Source organism: Ochotona curzoniae, unplaced genomic scaffold (genome assembly GCF_017591425.1).
Source record: "Ochotona curzoniae isolate NIBS_2020 unplaced genomic scaffold, NIBS_Ocur_1.0 contig_4612, whole genome shotgun sequence".
Taxonomy (NCBI): domain Eukaryota; kingdom Metazoa; phylum Chordata; class Mammalia; order Lagomorpha; family Ochotonidae; genus Ochotona; species Ochotona curzoniae.
Window position 1 is genome coordinate 8,211,680 of NW_024466343.1, and position 24,601 is coordinate 8,236,280.

The window sequence follows — 24,601 nt, forward strand, 5'->3', positions numbered from 1 at the left end:
ATGAGTATGACTGACAAACTCACCCAAAGAAAGGAGAAATCTATGTTTATTTCTTTTTCTGATTATTTTGAGAAAGGAAATCACAAAAGTTATTTTCTGGACATACTCCCTTTTCCCTGTACCCATTGATGATGATTTTTGTTAGTGGACTGACTATGCTGTTGATTTTACAATTAGAATCACAAATAGGAGCTGTTATTGCTGTAATTATTTTCTTCTGTGAATAATAGTCTTTATACTAAAAAAAATTTTCAAAAGTTTACTATAGTATCAACAAAATTGGATTATATTTTTGTATCATGGGGAACCAGAGGGTTAAATTAAAGGTCTGAATGGAAAAAGGAAAGGGTGGGGACAAAAATTTTTTCACCCTGTGAACATTTGTTATTTTGTGCTCAATGGCCTTTTCCTTGTCCTTATCGCTAGCTCCTTTCACACCCCTCTGGGATTTGCTCTGTGCTCTGCTGACCACTCTGAACCTTTCATCGTGTGGCAAGGAGGGCTTTATTTTATGTAACATAATTCAGGCCTATTTCTGACATAGCCCAAAGAGCCATTCTATGAGTAGCAGTTGTGCCCAGTATTTGAGCTTATTGAGGATTATGGGTGTTAAGGCTCAGGGTCTTTGTGGGAATTAGGATGATGTCAAATTTAGGGATGCTGGTGGGCGCTGAGGGCTGCAGTGAGGCTCGGTGATTAAGGCTAACAAAATCGGTGACAGACATTACTTGACAAAAAAGGTTTTAAAAATTCTAGTTAGTTATGTCTACAAAGAACAGCCATATTGAAATGCTTTCTTGGGACTTGAGCTGTAAGGTAGCAGGTTAAGCTACTGCCTGCAATGGATACCAGGATCCCACATGGGTACTGGCTTGGATGCCAGCTATGTCACTTCAGATCCAGCTTCCTACTGATGCTCCTTTGAGAGCAGCAAAAGTTGGCTCCAAGTACATTGACCGCTGTCACCCATGTGAGAAGCCAAGATGGACTTCCAGACTTTTGGTCTTGGCCTGGTCCACCGATGACCAATGCAGCTATTTGGGGAGTCAACTACCATTGGAATATTTCTCTCTGTGTCTCTCCCTCTCTCTTTGTAACTCTGTCTTTCAAATAAACAAATAAATCTCAAAGAAAACAAACAAAAAAACTACGCAGCTTTGTACTGTTGTTTCTTTTTTGCTCTTTTTCTATAATCACATGAATTTGGGCAAGTAGCTTTAATTTCTCTTTCTCTATATGTATATATATGTGTGTGTTTATCTACATATATGTATACATGCATATATATGTATACATATATATGTATAAAAGGTTTATTTATTTAAAAGGCAGAGTTGGAGAGAGGGAGATACAGAGAGAGGCTTTGTCCATTCGCTTGTTCACTTCTCAGATGACTTTAATAACTTGGGTTGGCCCAGGCTGAAGCCAAGAGTTTGGTTCATTTGGCTCTCTCATGTGGATGGCAGCACTTTGCCATCTTTTGTTGCTTTCCCATGAACATTAGCAGGAATTTGATCAGAAGTGAAGCAGCTGGAACTTGGACTGGCGCCCAGTGTGGAATGCCTGTGTTGCAGGTGGTAGCTTAACCTACCACAATCCTGCTCTGCCCCCTGCCATTCTCCTTAGTAGCTGTAACTCTCTCTCTCTCTTTTTTAAAGATTTATTTTTATTATTTTTTTATTGGAAAGGCAGATATACAGAGAGGAGAGACAGAGAGGAAGATCTTCCGTCCGATAATTCACTCCCCAAGTGAGCGCAACGGCTGATGCTATGCCAATCCGAAGCCAGGAGCCTCTTCCAGGTCTCCCACGCGGGTGCAGGGTCCCAAAGCCTTGGGCCGTCCTCGACTGCTCTCCCAGGCCACAGGCAGGGAGCTGGAAGGGAAGTGGGGCCGCTGGGATAGAACCGGCGCCCATATGGGATCCCAGGTGTGCCACCGTGCCGGGCCCAGTAGCTGTAACTCTTTCTAAAACACAGTCCTTCCTTTTTAAAAAAGTATTGAGTACAAGAGTACATCAGGCAGATCATTCACCCGGACCAAGTAGGATTAATTCTTGGCATCCAGGGATTGTTCAACATCTGCAAATCAATAAATGTGACATCAACAAGTTGAAAATAAAAACCACATGATCATCTCAATCGATGCAGAGAAGGCATTTGATGCAATCTAACACCACTTCATGCTGAGAACCTTAAGCAAGATATGCATAGAAGGAACATTCTATAACACAATCAAAGCAATATACTAAAACGCATTGCCAGCATCATACTAAGTGAGGGAAAATTGGGAGCTTTTCTACTAAGATCTGGAACTAGACAAGGATGTCCACTCTCACCACTACTCTTCAATATGGTTTTGGAAGTCTTTGCCAGAGCTATTAGGCAAGAAAAACAGATTAAAGGAATTCAAATTGGAATCAAGGAAATAAAATCATCCTTATTTTCAGATGACATGATTTTCTACTTAGGAGAACCAAAAGACTTAGTGAAGAGACTATTGGAACTCACAAGAGACTTTGGCAGGGTAACAGGATAAAAAATTAATGATCACAAATCTTTGGTGTTAGTGTACACAAATAATTCTATGACTGAGAAAGAAATTAGAAGTACAGTCCCCTTTAAACTAGTGAGAGGAATCTTAAATCCCTAAGAATTAAACTAAATTTGTGGAAGACCTCCATGAAGAAAATTATAAACATTAAAAAAAGAGATAGGAGAAGACATTGAAAATGGAGAAACCTACCATGTTCTTGGATTGGCAGGATCAACATAATCAAAATGTCCAATTACCAAAAGTAATATTCAGATTCAACATAATCCAAATCAATCCCAACAACATTCTTCTCAGAAATAGGAAAGAAGAAACAGAAGTTCATCCGGAATCATAAGAGACCACAAATAGTCAAAGCTATCCTGAATAATAAAAATCAAGCTGGAGGAATCACAATCCCAGACCTCAAGAGATCTCATAGCTCAGTGGCCATTAAAACAGCCTGTTGTACAGACATAGAAAAGATCAGTGGAACAGAATAGAAACCCCAGAAGGGAGCCCACACATATGTAGCCAACTAATCCTTGAAAAAAAAAAAACCTGAACACAATCCAGGGAAAAAGCCTGTTCTCTTTAACAAATGTTGTTGGGACAACTGGATACCAGCCTGCAGAGGTAAGAAGACCCGCACCTGTCACATTATTAATGGATTAAGGACCTAACTCTACACTAGAAACCATCAAACTGTTAAAGGAGAACATAGGATGCACTCTCCAAGATACAGGAATAGGGAAAGACTTCTTAGAAAAGGCTGTAAAAGCACAGGCAGTCAAAGACAAAATAAGCAAATGGGACCACATCAAACTAAAAAGCTTCTGTATAGCGAAGGGAACAGTTAACAAAGTGAAGAAGCAACCAATGGAATGGGAAAAAATCTTTGCACATTACACAGCTGATAGGGGACTAATATCCAGTCTTTACAAAGAGCTTCAGAAATGCAGACACAGTAAAAAACAACCCTGTAAAAAAATGGGCGAAGATGGGCCCAGCACAGTGGCCTAGTGGCTAAAATCCACGCCTTGAACTCGCTGGGATCCCATATGGGCACCAGTTCTAATTCCCACAGCCCTGCTCCCCATCCAGCTCCCTGCTTGTGGCCTGGGAAAGCAGTTGAGGATGACCCAAAGCCTTGGGATCCTGCACCCCTGTGGGATACCTGGAGGAAGTTGCTGGCTCCTGGCTTTGGATCGGTGCAGCACCGGCTGTTGCGGTCACTCGGGGAGTGAATCATTGGACAGAAGATCTTCCTTTCTGTCTCCCCTCTTTTCTGTATATCTGACTTTGCAATAAAAATAAATAACTCTTTAAAAAATGGGTGAAGGAAATGAACAGACAATTTTCAAAAGAACAAATGTAAATCGCTAACAGACATATGGAAAGATGCTCCGGCTCCCTAGCCATCAGGGAGATACAAGTGAAAGCCACCTTGAGGTTCCATCTGACTCCAGTGAGGTTGTCCTACATTCAGAACTCTACCAACAACACCTGCTGGCATGGATGTGGGGAGAAAGGTACCCTCCTTCACTGCTGGTGGGAGTGGAGGCTAGCACAACCACTATGAAAATCAGTATGGAGAGTGCTTAGAGAACTCCAAATAAACCTGCCACATTACCCAACTATCCTGCTTCTAGGAATATATCCAAAGGAAATGAAAACTGCATGTGAGAAGGGGATCTGTAATCCTATATTTACAGTAGCACAATCTACAATAGCAAAGACATGAAGACAATCCAGATGCCCGTCTAAAGAGGACTGATTAAAGAAACTGTGCTTCGTCTACTCCATGGGATATTACCCAGCCATTAAAGAGGGAAATTATAGCACTGGCAGCTACATGGTCTCTGCTAGAGACCGTTATACTCGGTGAAATAAATCAATCCCCAAAGGAAAAATGCCATCTGTTCTTTCTGATATAAGGCAGCCCCCATGTATGTTATAAGACAATAACCCTTTCCATGCTGTTTTTGCTGCAACTCATGTGTTCTGTTGTTTTTATTTCTTCCAAATAGTTTCTTTTCTCTTATCAAATTCTTCCCTGACTCAGAGATCACAGAGTAGCATCATTTTACTCAAGAAGCTTTTGTGTTTTCTTTGTCATTTCTTCATCGATATGTTTTTTATTGAGTAGCAGCTCCATGGTGCTGTAATTTTTTTTTTTTTACTTTAATTCTTGTTGTGAATTTATTTCATGGCTTCTCATTTGAAGGAAAGTATAGTGATATGATTGAGACTATCATATCCAGATGTGAAGATACGATGCAGTATGTATCTCTACTTGCAAATGAACGATGGACTCCAAATGAAATTGTGGGCTATCTGGCATTGTCTGTATCAGTAATGTCAGGACACACTTAAATAACAGACTGATGGATATATGACTGCTTATGAAAGACTATACTATTGTAGTAATATAGGGGGAATCAGTTGGGGGTTGGGAATTTGGGGAGGGGGTAGGGTAATCCAGATCTTATGCAATTGTACCATAAAATAAAAAATAATAAAATTAAAAATTAAAAAAGTAAAGTATTGAATAAATTTGTAATTAAGACTGACTTTTGACTCCAATACATTTTAATACCTTATTCACTAATTGTTCTTTTCAAGAGCATTAGATTGTGAGAGAAATAACATTTTTTGCTTACTTAAAAAATACATCAGTTTTTACTTACAGGTTGCTTATATTCTCATTGTGGTAGTACATTATACAAGGCACTTAATATGCAGTGCATGAACCACACAGATCTTGAGTCAATAATCTTAGACTTCAATATTGTACATGGCAGAAGCAACTTAAACATTTCTGAGGTTGGTGAGACCTGAGCTCAAATGTTTGGCTGTACTAATGGCCACCTTTACAATCTTGGGCAGTTTGCTTCATCTTGCTGTGCCTCAGTTTCTTCATCCATAGTATGGGTTTAGTGATGTACAAAGTTAATATCAAGATTAAATGAGATAATGGATGTAAGTTTCTCAGAAGAGAGCCTGTACAAAGCAGTCAATGCACATTATCTAGTAAGACTATGTAAAAATATGTGCTAGATTCTGTGCAGGCAACAATACACAAAACACTTTGTGATTTAATCTTTGACACCATAAATACAGGACTATTTCACTCAGTACACATTTATTGCGTAAGTTATTAATGACTGTAATGCTTTCCTGGTAGAAACTGACTTGAAATATTTCTGTCTCTTGCAGATTTTATATTGTACTTTAAACACACCTAAAGTTAACATGGAAAAACTCCTAGGAGGACAATTAGGTCTTGAAGATTTCATATTTGCCCACGTAAAAGGAACAGCAAAAGAAGTGAATGTTTATAAATCTGAGGATTCACTTGGTCTCACTATAACCGATAACGGTGCTGGCTATGCTTTTATAAAGGTAAGCTTTAAAAAAACAACAGGTGTACTGAGGATAACATTTAGAAATGAGTTTCAGAGAAAGCTGGATCAACAGGGATACATGACTTGGTAATGTTTTACCTTCTAAAAGAAAAGTGTTCCAAGACACCATTTTGCTTACCCTCTGCTTGAATCTTTTACCTTCAGTTTAAACTTTATATTCTATTTCTATTTCCTGTCCATGTAAGCTTTTCCACATCTGTAGCTTCAACATCTTTAACCTCCACACTGGTTTCCAATGATTTAGTGTGACTTCCAACTGTATGTACTTTTGGCTACGTTATGAATGTGTTTTAAAATGTTCTTACAAAGGGCTGATGAAATGGCTCAACTGGCTTATCCTTCACCTCCAAGCACCAGCATGCTATATGGGCACCAGTTCATGCTCCAGCTGCTCACTTCCCACCCAGCTCCCTGCTTGTGGCCTGAGGAGGCAGTCAAGGATGGCCCAAAGCCTTGGGACCCTGCACCTGTGTGGAAACCTGGAACAAGCTCCTGGCTCATGGCTTTGGATTGGCTCAGCTCTGGCCGTTGTGGCCACTTGGGGAGTGAACCAGTGAATGGAAGATCTTTCTCTCTGTCTCTCCTTCTCTAAGGAAATCTACCTTTCCAATAAAAATAGAGATGCTAAGGCAAAAAGAAAAAAAAAAAAGCTCTTCCAAATGATTTGAACTATGTTTGAATCATGTCATTCTTCATTTAAATACAGAGAGTAACAGAGCTGCAGAGACAAGAGAAAGAAGTTTCAATGGTATGAAAATTACAAGATTTAAGGAGTGGTGAAACGGAAGATAGACAGCTCTTACAAATAATTTTATTAGGGTAATGTTGTGACATAGTGGATCAAGTTGCTTCTTGTGACTCCAGCATTCCATGTAGGCACCAGGATGAGTTCCTGCTGCTCACTTTTGATCCAGATTCCTGTTAAAATATCTGTGGAAGCAGCATAAGAGTGGCCCATGTCTTTGGGCCACTGCATCCATGTGGGAGACGTGGATGGAGTTCCTCTCTCCTGGTCTCTGCTGGATGTAGCCCTGGCTGTTGCAGCTATCTGGAAAAGTGAACCAGATTTTCAAGTAAAAATTTTTAAACAAACAGTTCTGTTATAATAAATACATTCATTTCTCTGTATCCACCAGGAATTGGCTCCAGGATTCCTTTGTTCCAAATGTGTGTGAACAAATAGGTCTGTCATATAAAATGGCCTTGAGTTTGCATGTAACTTTTGGAAGCCTCCTGCAAGCTTTATATAACCTCTTGATTACTTATAATACTCAGTGCTATGTAAATGCTTTGTAAATAGTTGTTATAATTGTCTAAGGAATAATAACAAGAAAATCTGTACATCTTCAGTAGGGTCAGTTTCTTACAATTTTTTTTTCATCCAAGATGGGTTGAAACCACAAATATGGAGTCCACAGGATTGTAGTTATAATGACAGTTGAAAACACACATTGAATGTTAACTATGTTGTAGTTATTTTGCAGGTTTTTATCATATAGGCTACTTATTATGAGAATTTACTCATTGGCATTGTAATAAAGAATATGTTGAAGTTTTAAAAAATTTTTTACTTAGTCAATAGAAAAACCAAACATAAAAAACAACAATAGATGAAAGCAATTAACTTAGTGAAAATCACAATCTTTATTTAGTTCCTGCGTTTCCTAGTGTTTGTTTTCATACTTAATCATTGGTACGAGGCTTATTTTTATTTTAAATACTTATTTTATTTATTTAAAAGGCAGATTATACAGAGAAAGTGAGAGATAAAGAAAGAGACGGATACAGAAATGGAAAGAGAGGGAAAGATCTGTCCATTGGTTCACTTCTCAAAGAGCCACCGCTGCTTGGGCTGGTCCAGGCTGAAGCCTTGAGCCTGAACTCCATCCTGGATCTCCATATGAGTGGCAGGGCCCAAGCACTTGGACCATCTTCTACTGCTTCCCCAGGTGTTTTAGCTGGGAGCCAGATTTAAAGTGGAGCCATCAGGATTGGAATCAGTGCTCATCTGGATGCTGATGTTGGCTTAAGCTGAATTGGCTCCTTATTTTTTAAATTTTTACTTGCTTTTGTTGGAGTTATAACATTTTTCTTTGATTTTTAAAATTCATTTTCATTGGAAAGGCAGATGTACAGAGATTAGGAAGGACAGCCAGTTCTTCCAACTACTGGCTCATTCCTTAACTGGCTGAACACAGCTAGAGCTGAGTCATTCTGAAGCCAGGAGCCAGGAGCCAGGAGCTTCCTTGAAGATATTCCCCATGGGCACAGGGTCCCAAGGCCCTGGGCCATCCTCCACTGCTTCCCCAAGTTACAAACAGCAAGCTGGATGGGAAGTGCAGGAGCTGGGGCACAAACTGTCACTCAAATAGTATGCCAGAGCTTAGAGGTGGAGAGTTAACCAATTGAGCCATTCACCAGCCCCAGAGGTCAAACATTTTAAGATATAGATTAATCAATGTTTTCACATTGATATTTGTGTAACCACCATCCAGATCAAGGTACACTGAACTGTTGCCATTCTGAAAGCTCTGTGTCTCTTCTCAGCTAATACTCTTCTACAAATAGCTACTACTCTGACCTCCATCACTATTTGTTTGTCTTCGAACTTCTATAATCAGACATTATGTAACTAGCTGTTTCTTTGGCTCAACATGATGTCTCTGAGATTCTTACACAGGTAGATCCTATTAGAAATTCTTTTTTTTTTTTTTACAGTTTTTTTTTAATTGTTGTTTACATTGTATTATGTGGTACAGTTTTATAGGCGCTGGGGATTCCCCCCACCCCTCCCATACCCCTAGAAATTCTTATTTGACAAATGTAGAAACAGGTTCATTGAGGTTAGGCAGATTATCTAAAATCATAGAGCTGGACAAATGCATGATTTGAATTAAAGAGGTCTGACTCTAAAGCCAGCATTTTTATTCTTTGGGCTAGGAATTAGTGATGGGATTGACACAGTACAGCAAGTTGTGTATTTTGTCCAAATCTTGACTTGTGATGCACTGTCATTGCTAAAAATGACGGGAAAACCCTATACCTACAGAACTGTAAAATGGAAGTAAGAATTAAAAAAAAAAGCAAAAACTAAACACAGTAAAGCTCTCAGTGTAAATGGTACTTTAACTTCCAACTTGATGGAATGGCTATTTTTAGCTCTGCAGAAGATATGACTGTGCTGAAGATTGAGTGGGTGACCAAATGGAAAATCCGCGAGTTGGGAAAGTCATGTGGGATTATCCAAGGGAAGTTCAGGACATGAGGCACATGCAGCAGTGCCTCTGTAAGGCCAGCAGAGGATTTGGAAGTTTTGCAAACATGTGTGGATGTTTTAGATGTGAGTCTGTGACATTCAGAGCTTGTGTTTCTATTTTTTTTTTTAACTGTCGTGTCAAACATGTGCCTGCCTCAGAGTACTAGTCAGTAGCCCTGTGGAGACAGACGATGTGCTTGTAAAGGAGAAAGCGGCACAAAATCCAAACTGCCAATATGAAATTTGATGCTGGTGAGAGCTGCATGTCATGTAGTGCACATGGCTGATATAAGTTTTTATTTATTTTTTATTTAGTTAAAATATTCATTTATATGAAAGGTGGAGTTAGAGAGAGGGAGAGAGGGAGAGAAGGAGAGAAGGAGGAAGAGAGAGAGACACAGAGAGAGAGAGAAATCAGTCTGCTGGTTCATTCCCCACATAGCCACACAAACCAGGGCTGTTTCTGGTGAAGTCAGGAGCCTGGAACTCCACACGGGTCTCCTTTGTATGCGGAAGTGTCCTAGCTACATGGGTCTGCTTCCATTGCCTTCCCAGACACGTTAATTAGGAGTTGGGTTGGAAGTGGAGCACTTGGTGCTTGAATCAGCTGGTATTACAAGTGGTGCCTTAACCCGCTGTGGTCCCAGGGAGTTTCATTTTGTAATGAATAAGTACTGGGGTGAGATACTTTGAAATCATGAAAACACTCTCTTACTTATTCCCCAAACGGCTAGCATTTGTTGGTGAGTTTCGCCTGAGTTAATTTTTCCAATAATGGTTGCAAAATGATGAATTTTTCTCATATCATTCCTTAAATATTTCTTAGAAAATATTCCATTGCAAAAACCCCTTTGTCCTTTATTTATTATCAGCATGAGCACCTGATGTCTTGTTGGCTATACCCTGTAATTGTCATTCATCTTGATGCTTTGATTTTCTGAGATTTGGCCGTGAGCTGTCTCACGTCCTTTGGACATGCAGGGCTCCCATCATTTTATTGGGCAGCTCCTTGCTTCTGAGGCCTTAAAGCAATCATTTCTTTAAACAGCCATGCTTTTTTTTTTTTTTTAAAGAGAGGATTGATATTTTAAGACTAGGTTGTGGTGCTAGTTTGCTCATGTATTACTCCTGCAGTGTCCTGGTTTCTAGTCCTTTCGGTGGTGGGGATTAGCAACACATTTATTAGGAATTATGAATTAATATCTGTGCCTCTAATTTACATCCTTCCTGGCAAAGTTCTCCCTTGACTTCCCCATCAAAATATTTACTTTCAAAATCATCCAAATATTTACTCATTTGTTTAAGTATATGGTAAATACAAGCTGGTTTTAGAATTTCTCTATACACAGTACCATGAAAAATAAACTTTTCAAGAAGAGTTTAAGAATTGTGTGCACTTTAGTTTGTCTTTAGACTGAATAGATGAAGAGTCTTTAAAAAGCATGGTATTCAGAGTACTGTCTCCGGAGTACTGGATGTGACTTGGAGTAGTTCTCTGGCCTCCAAGCCCCCACCTCAGATGACTCTTACTCCTTGGGTCCATTTGCTTTTGCTGGTCTTATATGTTCACCACGTTCATTCAGTTTTACTTTCTAAATCTACGAAACATTAACATGATTTTAAAAGTTAGAACTAAGCTAAAACATGTATTCAGAGAGGCGTCACTCTTCTTCCCCTCTTCCCTAGAAATTTGTAAATTTCTGACATATGCTTTCCATTTCTTGTTGCCAAGATAAACAGGAATAAAAATGAAAGGTTTCCTAAGCTTGCATGCCATGCTCTAGAAGGGGCCAGGCTACTCTCCACGTGGCTGTAGGTTTATGTCTGCTGCTAAAGGGAGTGCTTGGCATGCTTTTAAGTAGTGGCTAGAAATGAGAAGGACCATGTCGAGGACTAAGACAGTGGCAGGGGCAGGGGTCTGTATTTAGGAGGCCGTGTGATGTGATGAGCAGGAGCGTGGGTTTCAGGATCATGTCTGCTCTCCCTCAGTCAACCAAATCGTGATACACAAATGCTTCAACCTCTCTGACTCTGCTCTCCCGTGGGAACATTAGCACCTCCTGTAGAGGGTTATTCAGGGTGTAAAAAAGACGGCACAAATAAAACATTACTGAGTGCTCATAATTGATAAGCGATACTGTGATAATAATAATAATAAATCATTACAATTTAGGAGAGGTCAATAGAAGAGAAATATGTTTTACAGATGTAACTTTTCAGGTAAAAAGATGACAGAGCTTTTTAAAAATTTATTTGAAAGGCTGAGTTACAGAGAGAAAGAGGCAGAAAAAGAGAGAGAAAGAGAGAATTTTCCATTTGCTGATTCACAATGGAAATGGCCAGCAGGGCCGGGCGGACCAGATTGAAGCCAGGACTCTGGAACTCCATTTGAGTCTCTCATGTTGGGTAGCAGGGGCATCTTTTACTGCTTTCTTTCTTTTTCTCCTACTGCTTTCTAAGGTGTGTAAGCAGCAAGTTGGATCAGCAGTGGAGCAGTGGAGACTTGAACCACTTTTCCTATAGGATGCCAGTATTACAGGTGGCAGTTTCATTTGCTGAGCCTCAGTGCTAGCCTTGACAAACCTTAAAAAGGTACGGTTTTAGTATGCAAACCTCAGCATTTCTCAGGATAGCAAAAAGTCGAATAAATTCAAAGCATACATATAATAAAACTTATGGTTTCTAACAGATGAGAGAAAGTTCATAAGTGTTAGACCAAAGTAAATAGTTGGTAAATATGAGTGTAGCATTAATGCCTCTCCTTTTCCCTGCATTTTTTTTTTTTGGCACAAGCAGCAATTTTAGCACAAGCGTCTATCAAGTTGTTGTGTAATTATTAAAACTTATTTGATTTCAGAAAGTTTCCTCCACTGCAGTGTATTTTTTATTCTAACTGTGTAGGAGTTTAACACTCAGGTAGTTGCTAAGCCCATTAATCAGTGTCTCCAGCTTTGCTTTAATGTCTGGCTCATCTTGATGGTGTTCTTCAAGTTTCTTACACTGTTTTCTGTTCTGTCCCAGTAAAGCCAAGATCCCCTGTGCATTGGCTTTCCCCTGGGTTCTCACCCTGCTGCCTGCTCTGCCTTCTGGTGACGCCCTCTCTTCTACCTTTGTGTCTTGGCTTTCTTCTGGTGACCTTGTGGCTTCTCACAGACCTGGGTAATACCAGGTTTCTCTTACTAGGACCTGTAGTTCACTGGTAAGATTCACACATATCTTTGAAGTCTTTCACTTGCTTAATGTTGTGTAGTGCTTATTATGAAAACATTTATACCAATGCTTTAAACAAAGTTATAAGGCAGGATGCTGAAATGTGTAGGATGTAGTTGATCAAAGAAAAATAGGTTCAAGATATATCAAGGGATGAATTAGAATAAAAATTAGAGAGGAGTTAAGGTTAAATGTAGATCTTCAAAATCTTTAATAGCTTAAGAATGGCTGTATAATAGATTGTTTAATAGAGTGTTTTCTTCCTTAGATTGTAAACTTTAATTTTAATTATTTTTCTGTGATAGTGTAGAAATTCTAGTTGTACTGGCTGATATGCTGTGGTCATCATTGTTTCTTTAGTTATACAAGGCTAACGTGAATTTCTAATAAAATGATATGAGATTATGAAATTCTTGGTGTCCTGGATTCAAAATTACTTATAATGATGAATAATGAGCTTTGTCTATAGTGGTATTATTATATCATTTTCATACAGCATTTTAATAGTTGTGTTGTAGTGAACAGTATTAAAATTTGGTAAAAAAGATAAAAATATTAAGAGTTTTGGCATCAAATACAATTTAAAGATAAAAGATATCCAGCATATCTAGGTTAGTCTTTTATAGCTGTATTTTTCTGATGATAATAGTTTGAGAATTTCTTAAAGATTGCTGGGATTAGATGTCAAAACGTAGGCGATTTAGCTTGGAGCTCACGATATTTACGATAAAATGGTTAATAAAATACCAGAGTGGTGTGCCACCCAGTCACAGGGAGAAGGGGCTGAGGGTCAGGAAAAGCTCCCCAGAGGAGATAGTGAGTGAGTTCAGTGGTAATGACAGGAAAGATGAAGACTGGTTGGACGTGAGATGCTTTCCCTTTGCTTCTTAGACTTTCATCTTCAACTGAACACTAAGTTGTGTTGTTAAAACTTTGATACACTGTACGCTATAGCTCAAGAGCATGAAAAGTCATGTGATGTAATTCTATTTTATACTGTTATTGCTGTTCTTTTTTCTTTCAGAGGATTAGAGATGGTAGCATTATTGACTCAATTAAAACAATTTGTGTGGGGGATCATATTGAATCCATAAATGGAGAAAATGTTGTTGGGTGTCGTCACGTTCAAGTTGCTAAGAAGTTGAGGGAATTAAAGAAAGGAGAACTCTTTACCATGAAGTTGATAGAACCTAAGAAGGCTTTCGGTAAGTTGGTTTTGTGTGTGTTTCTGTGAAATGAATGTTCCTCTCCACTGGTTGGTCTTCGAAGGGAAATGAATTCTGTGATACAGTGGAAGGGGCTTTGAGTATATCTTCTTATCAAAAATATTCATTAAGAATATTAAAAAATGATAGCACTACTTTTTTTTTTAAGAAAAATGATTATTGAAGAAGGAAATTAGAGGGAAAACTGTCTTATAGGAGGACATTTTCTAAAATGTCTGGAATTACCAAGTGCAGTGTGTTGTGGCTGAATCTGTTGTGGCTGTCCCTGTTTCTGAAAGCAGCAAGCCATGTTGTTTTCATTCTGCTGAGCAATCAGGATTTTGATTGAGTGAAACCATAATAGTTGTTGCTCATAGACTTGAGCAGAAAGCATCTTCATTACAGGTGGAATTGATATTTTAAAAAGTCTACTAGTCTGTTTTAAAGACCTTCTTCACCAATGCTTTTTCTGCACTGACATTTTGAAGTTGGGAGCAGGGGATAGGATGACATTACTTCCACTTGGTTGTGGCATCTGTGCTTGCCTGGTGTTAACCAAGGCAGCTGTATTCCAACTGTTGTTCAAACCTCAGGGCCACCTCATCATCAAGGGCAGGACCAGTTTCTCCTTCACCACCCAAGCTATTTCATAAGGCAGATGAAGCCCCAGTGTTCATCAGTGTTAAAATATCCTCAGCAGAATCATTCCTGCTTGTCCTAACTCATTCATGACCCCACCCACCCCATATTTTTTCTTTTGCTCACAGACCACAAATATTTCTTCTATTTTGTCTCAACTGATTTTTTTTTTCCTTCCGGTGCAGTTAATGAAAATAATGAGAGAATGCAGTGGGTCTGAGGAGCTGTATTTTCTCTTTCTTAGCAAGTAAGACATGGAACTCAGCTACATTAATGGAATTAGAAATTTTTCCAGCTTTGATCTGACTGTGTGCCACTCAGTAGACATACAGTGCAGGATGCAGGACTCTCTGAAGGGGAGGTTATGTCTGTGATTTGCAAGTCTATTGTAGGTAGGAGCCCCTGCTGCAGGTGCCATGGCTCTGAGTGTTACAGCTTCTCTGCCCGAGGCTCGCAGAGGGCGCAGGCACCAATCAGGTGTCCCTGCAGCAGCTCCTTTTGAAATCTCTTCCTTTGGCTCTCCAGGGAGTGTGGCACATAAACTGATAGTGTGGGGTTGTTTTGGCACAAACATTCTCATTTGATTTAAACGGATTCTAAACCAAAGCTATTCTCAATACAGCTCCATAAAGTATAATTTCTTCCAATATTTATCTGTGTCATGTAATTTGTTTTCCAGAGTTAATCTTTTCCTGTCAACAGCATCTAAACCTTTTGGCCTCATGTTTTAGAGGCTGAAAGTTACTAATATACTTTTTTTGAAAGTTTTTACTTTTTTTGTAAGACATAGTGAGAGAACTTCCACCTGCTACCTAACACCTCAGATGATCATAACAGCCAAGGCTCAGCTAGCCTGAAGACAGGAACCTGTTATTACATTTGTGTCCTCATATGGGTCATAAGGACCTAATGCTTGAGCCATTAGCTATATCTTCTTATGGTATGCAGTAACAGGAAGCTGATTAGGAAGCCAAACTGTGACTCAAACCTGGACATTTTGATATGGGATGTGAGCGTTGTAAGTAGTAGATTTCTTAATGTCTGCCTCATGACACACTTTAACTTGGATGCTAGATTGGTAATAGTCTGAAAAGTTACAGAAATTACTGTATTTAGTTATAGCTGTATCATGATAGGTTTTCTCCTTCAATCTCAGCGATGTTCATTATTTTATTTACTTACCTACTATTGAACCTGTTCTCTATTGCTTTATGAAATTTACAAACATATTTGAGAAGCATCCTTTGTAGGAATTTCTCAATGGATGTGTATCATCTATATTCCAAATTCTAGCTGTGCTGTAGATTGGACTATCTGGAGGTTGATTTTGGAACAAGAATATTTTCTTAAGGTTTTTGTGGAATTTAACACAAACTGTCTGTATGCGTTTTCCATCCTGTGGGTTGTTCTTCCATACTGGACTCTACCCTCAGGATCTCACTTAGAAACAATCTGTCTGCATTCCAGCCCTTGGTTTTGCTACTTACTTTTTTTTTTTGCCTCTGGGATAAAGGCAAAGCCACTTGCTCCTCACTCTCTGGCTTCATTCCAGTGCACAGCTCTTTGCCAAGCACAGAAGTACTGAGGGTTATGGCTTCCCCCAATTGTCTTGGTCCAACTCTTATCTTTTGCTGTTTTCTTCCTTTCTTCCTATGTTTTCTAGATTATCATTGACCCAGGACCAAAAATTAAAGCTTCCTAGTCCTTCATGATTATGTGCCTCCCTGTCATCTTGGATTCCTGCAAGCAGAAAGGGCTAGCTTGAATGAGGTAGAATTTTCTTTCTAGGTCATTCTTGCTAAAAATATGTCTAGGATCATAGCAACATTTGTCAGAAATGTCCTCGCTCTCAAATGTTTTGACATTTTCCTGTCAATTTTCCAAGATTCAGCAAGTGGGCTCTATCCAATGAGAGCGGGGAGTGTTCGTTTTTTGTAGTGGGCAGGGGAATCCTTACCAGTTGCTTCCATTTCCATATCTTAGATTCACCACTAGCCATGACCTACTTCCAAGGCACATTCTCTCTGTCAAGAATCTTTGATTGAGAGATACAGAATAAAACACTGTTAAATTCAAGGATAAGGCATTAATTGGAAGATTTCCCAGTTAGGTTTCAGAAGCAAAGTTGATCAAACCTTGGCAGATTAACAGGCCAAGGCTGTTTTGGAGTTGTGTGTGTCAGGGACTTCACTACACTGGGTTCATTGACTCCTCCACTTGCCTTTTGGCTTTGTGTCATTTAGTTCAGTATTCAAATCGTAAGAGGAGGTAGGAAATGAAATAGGTTACAGGCAATCTCCACAATTGATGGATGTACCAAAATACACCAACCAATGAAAGGTGAGTATAATTTGGGGTTGGAAAAATGTAGCATGTGTTTATTTGTATTTATTTTATCATTTTTTTGGTTATGGGAAGCTTACAAGGGAACAGTAAGCAGAATAGTTAGAGGCTGTCCATTATAATGTGGACTTCAGTCTCTGAGTCGCTGAGAATCCTACTTGTATCTGCCATATTTTCAGAGTTATGATGAGATTTCTATTTCTAGCATGTTTTTCTGAGTGGGTGATTAGCATCTCTGGGTGCAACTAGGGAGCTTATATGCCTTTAGTATAAGGATTCTTCCAAATACACTTGATGCTCTGTATTTATCCTGAACTGTTATTTTGCTCTGCAACAACAGCAGCTTTGGTATTCTCTTGACTTTGAATCTCACTCTAGCCATATCTGACAGCTGTCAGTCTATGTGAATCACGATGGGTCTGTAGAGAGAAAGCAACTGTTAATGACTTTGGGTGTCTGGCTTTTTTTTTTTTAAAGATTTATTTATTTTATTGGAAAGGCAGATGTACAGAGAGGAGGAGAGACAGAGGAAGATCTTCTGTCCGATGATTCACTCCCCAAGTGGCTGCAATGGCCAGTGCTGCACCGATCCGAAGCTAGGAGCCAGGAACTTCTTTCTGGGTCTCCCACGTGGGTGCAGGGTCCCAAGACTTTGGGCCATCCTTGACTGCTTTCCCAGACCACAAGCAGGGAGCTGGATGGGAAGCGGGGCCGCCAGGATTAGAACTGGTTTCCATTTGGGACCCCGGCGTGTTCAAGGCCAGGACCTTAACCATTATGCTATTGTGCACTGGGCCCGGGGTGTCTGGCCTTTTAAAAGAAAATTTTATGAGTTGGCTGCCACACATTGCTGCTTGGTAAAGATCTGTCAAGGTGCTATTTTGAGAGCATCGAACTTTCTTTCAAGGAAAGGGTAGTATCATATATTTCTTGGTACTGATCACATGTTTGGAAAGCACTGCTATCTGCAGAAGGAAAGATTCTTCATTTATGTATTCCACAAATTACTGAGAACATCCTGTGTTTTAGGTACTCCGTTACTAGGCAGAGTGGATTCTAAGTAGGAAGATTAAACTGTAGTACATACCCTTTTTTTTTTTTTAAGTACTAAAATGTACTAGAGAATAAAAGTGGGAAACAGCAAGTCAGCCTAAAGAGGTAAGGTAAAGCTTCCTAAAAAGTGATTTGTGCTGGGCTGAAGTCCTCGCTTCGTGCACATCAGGATCCCATATGGGGGCCGGTTCTAATCTCGGCAGTCCTACTTTCCATCCAGTTCGCTGCTTGTGGTCTGGGAAAGCAGTAGAGGACAGCCCAAAGCTTTGGGACCCTACACCTGTGCAGGAGACTCGGAATAGGCTCCTGGCTTCAAAAAGGCTCAGCTCCAGCCGTTATGGCTGCTTAAGGAGTGAATTATCGGATGAAAGATTTTCCTCTCTGTCTTTTCCTCCTGTACAGTATATCTGACCGTCCAATAAAAATAAACCTTAAAAAAAAGTGATTTGTGCTGAATCTGAAAAGATCAGTAGGTCCTTGCTCAGTGGACAAATTGGGTAATGTTGTTTGGAGAGTATGAACAGAGTGAGAGCTGGTATAGAGCTGCATCGTAAACCTGGAAAACTTTGGTTGCCAGTGTTATTGTAGTAAGGGTTATGGGTGGTGCTGCAATAGATGAAGCTCAAGAATCAGTAGGGATCAGATTATTGAGAACTTCATGTATGAAAACATGATGAGTTCTGGATGTTAGAGACACACTTTGGAGACCATGTCAGATGGAGAAATGAATGTGAGACAAAGGTTAGGAGATCAGAAAGATTCTGTTGCTTTAGGTACAGGTGAGAAGATAAACTCCTACATCAAGCCAGTACCAGTAGGCATGGAGAGAAGGAGTGGTACCAGGGAATGGACAATGCTGTGGGGTAGCTGTTTGCGCTCTCTTAGCCTTACCCCCATTGACAATAGGTTGGCTGTGTGAAGTTGTAAGGTGCTAACGCCACAGAAATAAGTGAGTGCCACAGGTCAGGGCTATTGTATTTGTGTGTGTTTGTATGCATGTTTGTGTGTGTAGAGCTGATTGGTTTACATTGACCTGCATATTAATACAAATATTGCATTGGTAGTCGTTGTATGTAGAGGAAAGGAAAGAGAGATGGCAAATGATGCCCCACAAACTACAGCTTAGCTTCTTGAGATGAGGAAAGCCAGAAAAGATTTAGGTGAGAATTAGCCTATCGAAGAGATGCCTACATTCTCATGTCCATTGTAGTAGTATTCACAGTAATCAAGGTTTGGAGCCCAGATATCCATTGGTGGATAAAGCACAGTACATTTACAGCATGGAGTGTTTCTCAGCCATAAGAAAGAGAATTCCACACAAGTGCAGCAAGATGATTGGAAGTAGAGATCATTATGTTAAAAGAAATAAGCCAAGGGCATGCTGGGTTCGCCTAGTGGCTAAATCCTCGCCTTGATGCGCTGAGATGCCACATGGCGCTGGTTTATGTCCTGGCTGCTCCACTTCCAATCTAGCTCCCTGTTTGTGGCCTGGGAAGCAGTCAAAGATAGCCTAAAGCCTTGGGACACTGCATCCACGTGGGAGACCCAGAAGAAGCTCCTGGCTCCTGGCTTCAGATCAGTTTAACTCTGGCTGTTTTGGCCATTTGTGGAGTAAACCAGCCGACAGAAAATCTTTTTTTCTGTCTCTCTTCTCTGTAAATCTGATCTGCCTTTCCAATAAAAATAAATATCTTTTTAAAGATAATTAAAAAAACAAGACACAGCAAGAAAAATACTACATATTCTCCCTCAAATGTGGAAGTTAAAAGCAAGTTGATCTGAACCTAGGGTAAGGATTACTAGAGGCTGGGAGATGGTGGTGGAGGGTGGAGTGATTTGGTGGAGGGCAGGAAAACACAGTCAGATGGAAGTATTAGTTTCCTTTCTTTTGCAGCATGATGCAGTAATGATAGTTCACAGTACCGTGTCTTATACTGTACAAAGAACTGGAAGAGTGGAACTAGTTGGCCACGTTTATAAAAGAAAAAGACATGCAAGTGCTAATTGCCCAATTGATCAGGTTGGGCTACATACTTTGGTTGAAATATTGCATATACTTTCTAATAATTTGCAAATATTATGTTAATGAAAATTTAAAAAATGACTTGAGGGAAGAGGTTGGGAAGTTAGGTTACCTGTTCAGTTCTGAATCTAAATGAGTTTGGAATCTGTGGGGGCAATACATTTAGAAATGTGTATGAAGTGTTGGTTTCAAGAAGTAATGCCTTAAGAACAGGATTTATGTGTGATTGCCTTATATTGGTAGTATATTTAATTATTGGATGCTCAAAGGACCTAAAACAGAGTGGTGGGGGAATTTCAGCATTTAAGAGGTAGAAAGAAAGAAAGGGGGTAACAGCACAATGAGGAGTGGACAGACCAGCAGCAGAGAGCTTTCTGAGTGATGTGTATGCAAGCACTAGAACACAAATTACATGCAATGGATGCTGTGGTGCAGCTGCGTAAGACAGAGCTTGGGATGCTCACATTCTGAATCAGAATCCCTGGTTCAATTTCCAGCTACTCATTTTCCCACCCAGCTTTCTGATCAATGTGTCTGGGATGCTTGGGCCAATGCCTCCATATAGGACACTTGAATACAGTTACTGGCTCCAGGCTTTGGCATGGTTTAGCCTTGGCTGTGATAGGCAGTTGAGGAGCAAACCAGTAGGGGAAAATATAGAAAATGTATCTGTGCTTTCCTCTCTCTTTCACTCTGTCTTTAAAATAAACATAGAATTTTTTTTAAATGTTTTGTCAAAATCCAGAATGGTCTCCGGTTTGATTCCGGCTGCTCCATTTCTGATCCAGCTTCTTTATGAATGACCTAAGATGGTATAAGTGTTTTGGCTACTGTTACTCACATGGCAGAACTGGTTAAAGCTCCTGAATCCTGATGTCAGTCTGGCCCAGCTCTGGCCATCTGTGACCATCGAGGGAGAGTAAACCACTGCATGAGCATCTCTGTTTCTGTCTGTCTTCTGTAATTCTAACTTCCAAATAAATAAATCTTAAAAAAACAAAAACAAATCAAGTCATTTTTCCAAGGACATCTTGCAGCCTTCCCCAAAGACCATTCTATGGGCATCATGCAGTAGTTTTTAAGGTGTTACCAGGGATCTTTACATCCCGTATTGGAGGGCTTGGGTTCAAGTCCCTATCCCGCTTTCAGTTCCAGTGTTCCTGCTAATATGCATTGTTGGAGGGCAGCAGATAATGACCCACATACCTTAGTCCTTGTAACCCATCGGGGAATCCCAGATTGAGTTCCAGGCTTGCTTCCTCTGGTCCCCTGATCATTGTGGGTGTTTGGGAAGTGAGTTAGTGGATGGAAGAGCACACTGTCTCTCTCTTTCTTTCTCTGTCTGTCTTACTGCCTTTGAAATAAAAACTTTTAAATGGGGGTATTATAAAATGTACTCTCACAATATCTTGTGCTGGTTAGAGTTTAAGTCATTATTTCAACCATTGTGCTTGGAATACGAGGATAGAATTGAAAACTATCACAGCACTTTGTTCACAATAGTGGTAAGTATTATTTTTGTTAATGAATATGTGTTTCAGTTTTATAGCTGTGCTTGCAAACATTTATGAATCAATAAATATGTTTAGCATTGTAGGCCACAATAACAAAGCCAAACACTCAAAAGCCACCCATTTAAAAGGCTCTGTGATGAAAATTTGTAGTTCAATGGAAAATTGTTCTCATACTTAACATGGTTCTTCCAGATCAGTTGTTTCTGATCCAGATTTTCCTTCTTTCCTCCTTGATGGCAGCCTTCCCAGTCCTTATCTGGTATCTTCTGGAATGTCTCTTGTGGTATTTTTTAGGGCATGGCTCACTTCCTTTCTCCTTTTGCCAATGAAAAGGAACATGTCTTCACAATGAGCTAAACTTTGTGCCACTTGCCCTGTAAACCTAGATTTTCCCAAGGCTATGAAAATCCACTTTTCCATATAAGTAACTCTAAGACTGGACAAGTCCAACTGGTTTTGTTTCCCATGAGGTCTTTCGATTGTAGAAAACTGCGAAATTAGTGAAGCTTTGATTGTGTGTCAACCTCATTTATCCTGGAGAATTGTTCTAATTTGCAGGTGTTGCCCTTTGTGAAAAGAGGCCAAAAGTATTTCTGTGTTTTCAAAATCTGAAAGAGAGTTGAAACAGAAAGTGTAGAAAAGTCTTTGTTTTGAGGCTGGGTCTTGTGACAGATCTGTTCTATTTTCTTTTTGAGGCTTCATTTCTGTGCTATGTATGCATGAGAATAAGATGTTAAGTATGTGAAGTGCATCTTAGTCCTTTGAGTCACTCACAGCTGGGCCTTTTCTCTGTGATTCAGCTTAATTGCTAAGCCTGTTCGACTTTTAAGTTTCATGTGACTTTTTGGATAGATGTTATAAATGCTTTAAAAGTACTTTTAACCTTCATACTATTTCCAGGAAAAATATTTAACCCCAATTATTTGATTTTGGTACTGTCTTATATGTATAAAATATACTGGAGATTATGAAACAAGTTACAAAAAGCCAACAAAATACAGTAACTTAATACATAGGCCCCTCTAGGTACGGATAATGTGATAAATGAGTAAGTTATTTAATCTGTCATTACTATGGCTTCTTCATACAGAAAGTAAAGATGATAATTCCGCTCGCCACACAAGATTTCTGTAAGAATTAGACGATTAAACATATGAAAATGCCACAAAAAATACCCCATGTAGATTTAGTCTATAGTAAAGGTTAGCGATTATAAAAGTTGAGTATCTCTAATCCAAAAACTGAATTTCCAAGATATTTATTATGTATAAGCAAATATTCCAAAAATCTCAACAACGCTTAACATACATTTAATCTGCATGTCAGCTAATATCAAGCTGTAATCTTTTCTTTAAGGAGTAATTATATTTATTTCTTATGTCCTAAAGATTTGTTTGTTTATTTTAAAAGTTAGAGTTATCCGAATTTTTCAACCACTAGTTTTCTCACTAGATGGCCACTAAGGCTGGTACTTTGCTTCATGAAAGCCTGGAGCTTCATCCAGGTCTCCTACGTGGATGACAGGGACCCAAGTATTTGGGAGCTATCTTCCACTGCTTTCCCAGGCCATTAGCAAGAAGCTAGTGGACTGGGGGTGGAGTATTTGTAATGCTGACTCAGAGGTCGTGGCTTTACTTGCTGTGCCGCTGTGCTAGTTCTAAGGAGTAATCTTAGAAATAAGAGAAAACCACATGAAACAGGACAAACAAGGTGAATGAGCTGGCGATTAGCAAGTATACCAGTATCAATATATTGTAATAGTAGCTGTCATTCACTTTTCTAAGTGCTTCCCAATTAGAAAACCATTTAACTCTTAAAACCATCCTAAAACTGCAGCAATTTGCCCAAGGTATTTGGGAGCTCAGAACACACTCAGTTTGGTTTTTGCACGTGGGTGGCAGGGATGGAGTTAGTTGAGTCCTTACCTTCTGCCTCCCAGGTTGTACATAGCAGGAAGCTGCAGTCAGCAAAAGGATACTAACTCAGGCCTCTGATGTGGGATGCAGGCATCCAAAGTGGTAGTTTAGATACTGTGCTAAACACCCAACACTAGAAAGCTTTCTAATACTGTAATGGATGAGTTGGTATGTGTACTGTCCTCCAGTAGCTTACAATTTACATAAACAGGCAGACATATTCACAGTCCAGTAAGTGTTGAGCTTCAGGCTAATGGTTAAGATGCCTGTGTTCAATCTTGGGACTTCTTTTTTTTTAAGATTTATTTTTTATTTTCTTTATTGGAAAGGCAGATATACAGAGAGGAGAGACAGAGAGGAAGATCTTCCGTCCGATGATCACTCCCCAAGTGAGCGCAACGGGCCTATACTGTGCCGATCTGAAGCCAGGAGCCTCTTCTGGGTCTCCCACGCGGGTGCAGAGTCCCAAAGCTTTGGGCCGTCCTCGACTGCTTTCCTGGGCCACAGGCAGGGAACTGGAAGGGAAGCGGGGCTGCTGGGATAGAACCGGCGCCCATATGGGATCCCGGGCGTACAAGGCGACGACCTCAACCACTGCGCCACCGCGCAGGGCCTCAAACTTGAGATTTCAATACCCACTCTGTTCCTGACATAGGCTTCCTGTCAATACAGACCCCAAGAGGCAGCAATAATGGCTGTAAATAGCTGGAGAATCAAGATGGTGGAATAAGGAAGGACAGGTTTAAACAGATGGAGAAACATTAGCCAGTGTGAAGTAGAGAGGGCACATTCTAGGAAATAGGAGAGGACAGAATGACAGCAGAAGAGCACCTGGAGACTGACAGACACAGGAAAGCAGCAAACACAACGGTGTGGTGTTGTAGTGACTGGTACTCCAGTGGCATTCAGCAAGTAGTGATCTGAGCTGCACCAGCAGTCCAAACTCCACCAGCATCAATGTGGGAAGAGGCATTCACCGGGAGTGCAGGAGGTGAAACCAAAGAATTGCCTGTCCTACTGGCCTGTTTGATTTAACCAGGAGGAGAGACAGAGCAGGAGGTCCCAGAGGGTGGTGTGAGTACAGGGTGGATTTCACAGTCTAGTCTGCTCCCTAGAGCCAAATTAAATACCATTTAGTGTAGGGAGGAAAAGACTATGGGACAGGACTGTACATTCCTGCTCAGTGAAATGCAACAACATGGCATCCTACAGATTCCACCCAAGTTACGTCCTAGTAGCCCTGAGACCTGATGTTCAGTAGATCAATAAGTGGATGAGTTTCACATTAGGCGCCATTTTGCACAGCGTGGCAAAGTCTTTAAGACTGCAAAGACAACAGTGAGCTGCGCATGCGCAGAGCTGATACCAAACTCACTGAGCTCAGTGCATTACACTGGTCTCACAAGAAAATAATGCTGACTTTGGCATTGTATGGCCCAAAATAGGTCCATGTGTCCCTCAGGCCTAATGATCAACATGTTCCA

General features: G+C 40.0%; 1 protein-coding gene across 1 annotated transcript in view; it reads left to right on the top strand.

Moving 5' to 3' along the window:
* GIPC2 (GIPC PDZ domain containing family member 2) overlaps nt 1-24,601 on the top strand; it is a 93,063-nt gene that overhangs the window by 29,216 nt on the left and 39,246 nt on the right. Inside the window, exons 2-3 of the mRNA XM_040987220.1 lie at nt 5,750-5,935; nt 13,449-13,629. Coding sequence (XP_040843154.1) covers nt 5,750-5,935; nt 13,449-13,629 — 367 coding nt within the window. The remainder of the gene's footprint in view (nt 1-5,749; nt 5,936-13,448; nt 13,630-24,601) is intronic.